At 36.1% G+C, this 2,711-nt stretch overlaps 1 protein-coding gene across 2 annotated transcripts in view; it reads left to right on the forward strand.

Moving 5' to 3' along the window:
- Nucleotides 1-2,342, forward strand: part of FBXO9 (F-box protein 9) — a 31,847-nt gene extending 29,505 nt beyond the window's left edge. For both annotated transcript variants that reach the window (XM_019658760.1, XM_019658761.1), the window contains one exon: nucleotides 1,756-2,342. In XM_019658760.1, the coding sequence (XP_019514305.1) occupies nucleotides 1,756-1,864 (109 nt within the window). In that variant the 3' untranslated portion in view covers nucleotides 1,865-2,342. The remainder of the gene's footprint in view (nucleotides 1-1,755) is intronic.
- Nucleotides 2,343-2,711: the final 369 nt, after the last annotated feature.

A 2,711-nucleotide genomic window follows, 5' to 3' on the forward strand; every position in this document is an offset into this window, starting at 1 on the left:
CTGCAGCCTACGCCGTCTCCGGCGACTCGCAGCAGCCCAGCTCCAGGTTGAGCTGTTGTTCAGCATCTTAGCTGTGGAGGGCAGTGTCACTGGCCTTCATATGTGGGATCCGAACCGGGGCCCTCTGGCGTCCCAAGCCAGTTCTTAACCATCGCGCCACTCGGCTGGCCCTGTCTCTTTTTTTTTTATTTAATTTTTGATATTAACAGCCAACATTTATTGAGCACTCACTGTGTGATGACTATTATACAATTTAATTGTCATAGCAACATGTGAGGAAAGTTTAATTATTAACTTGTTTTTGCAGATGATGAAACAGATGCTTAATGAGGTTAAATAACCTTGGTCACTTGGCCAGAAACTGGTAAAGCCAGGGTTTAAGCAGATTATCTCATTCCTGAGTGTATACTCTTTTTTCTTTTTTTTACATTTTATTTTATTTTATTTTCAGGTGTACAACACAGTGCAATAGTTATACTTTTTACCCCTCAAAGTGACAATCTCCCTCCCTCAATCCGCCGCCCCACTCCCCCCTAACCCCCCAATATCATACATATCTATTAAAATTCCCTTGACTCCACTCCCACACTATACTCCACGTCCTGTGACTATATATGTATTAAATTATAGTTGACATACAATATTATACAATATCAGCTTCTGGTGTACAGTGTGATCAAGCTGCTATCTTTGTCTCTTTATACATTCTTTGCTTTAAAGTCTGTTTTGTCTGATATGATAAATATTGCTCTCCCAGCTTTTTTTTTGTTTCTATTTGCATGGAATATCTTTGTCCATCCTTTCACTTTTAGCCTGTGTGTGTCTTTCAATCTAAAGTGAGTATCTTTAGGCAACATATAGATAGGTCTTGTTATTTTTTTATTCATTCAGCCACCTTATGTCTTTTTATTGGAGAATTTAGTGTACTTACTAGAGTAATTATTAATAGGAATGTGCTTGTTGCCATTTTGTGAATTGTTTTTGTTGTTCTCTGTTCCTTTTTTCTTCTTTTGATCTCTTTCCTTTTGATTGGCTAGTTTTCTTTGCATTTTGTTTTGGTTCCTTTCTCTTTATTTTTTCTATTTTTTTTTTGGTAGGCTTTTGGTTTCTAGTTACCATGAGGTTCATATAATATTGGGTTATTGGAAAAGTCATGATGCATTTTTGCCATGAAAAACATAGAAAAAAATACATCATTACTTATCCGACAACCCAATATATATCTGTCTATATCTATAGCAGTGTATTTTAAGTTGATAGGTAGACGTTTAAGTTCAAATACAGCATTTTTAATTGCCAAATATTGAAAACAACCTAAATCTCCAATAAAATAGAAATTAAGTCAGTTGTGGTACAAGCAAATAGTGAACTATTATGCAGTCACTAAAAATGACTTCTGGAGAGATAGTTAATGATGTTGGGAAATGCATGTATCATGTTAAATGAAAAAAAAGGATTACTAAGAGAGTGTGATCTCAGTAGGAAAGCTCGATAGAGAGGTTGAAGAAACCCTAAAAGAAAGTGCTTCATATTGCTATTTCTGGTGATAGGATAGATTTATAAGTGGTTTTTCTTTGTACTCTTCTAAATTTTTCAAGTTTTCTACAATATGCCTATGTTATTTGGAATTTACTGAGGTGTATTAAAAGTAAAAATAGGCTGAAGTATAAAATACCTCCCCCCCTCCAAAATATGCAAATATTTTAAATGAGTTGAGATTTCCTGGTAACTAGTCATTGTGTGCTGTCTTTCCAGATCGTCTGGCGAGACTGCCGTCACTGCGTTTGAGATTGACAAGATGTACACCCCCTTGCTGTTCGCGAGAGTGAGGAGCTACACTGCTTTCTCAGAGAGGCCGCTGTAGAGCCTCACGTCCAGTCCTGTCAGTGTTGCATGAGTTAAAGCATATAGCGCAAAAGAGCACCTAAGTTATAAATGTACATATATATATATATATATCTGGAATTGAAACTTATTTTACATTGTTGGAATTCTTTTAAGAAGAGTATAAATTGATTATTTTTTTTATTTAAAGGGATAGTTGATTCTTGGGGTGTCTTGTTTTTGAAATTAAAAAGCTGAGATTACATGTTGTTTAAGCACATTTATGTTGTGAAAAACCTTAATATGAGCTTTAAATCATGTCCTTTTTGAGCAGATTCCTGAGCGAATTTCTGCCACATAAGTCTTCTTCTGCCTGATTATCCCAATATTTAAATGCGTCAGGGAGAGCTTTATTGGATAAGCATTTCTTTCACGCATGACATAGTGTCTTTTTGCACTAAAGACTCAAAATGTGAAAACCTGTTCTGGATTTGTTTGAAACTATTTGACCAACAAAGATCATAAATAAATGTTTCTTTCAAGAAAATATATTTGGATGGCCTGTTTTTAGCGTCAGAATAATAAACAGCCCTAGGATAGCAGGCGAAGGCTTAAGAATCATTGCCTCATGTCATCATTGGTCTTTAAATGTAGCCACAGACCATAGAGATCTATACTCTGACCTCATCCAATCACCTTATAAATGTGTGACGGTAAGTGAGAAAGAAAGAGTCCCTTAGGACTGGAGCTCTTCAACAAGTTCACCCAGTCACCTTTATTCCTAAAAGAACAGTAGAGGATCATGTAAACCCAGGCCTAACTCTTTTTCCAGAGTTAAAGTTGGGACAGCGTCTGCCACTGAGTAATCTGTACATTACCTCTCTAGT

Source organism: Hipposideros armiger, unplaced genomic scaffold (assembly GCF_001890085.2).
Source record: "Hipposideros armiger isolate ML-2016 unplaced genomic scaffold, ASM189008v1 scaffold_288, whole genome shotgun sequence".
NCBI classification, from domain to species: Eukaryota; Metazoa; Chordata; class Mammalia; order Chiroptera; family Hipposideridae; genus Hipposideros; species Hipposideros armiger.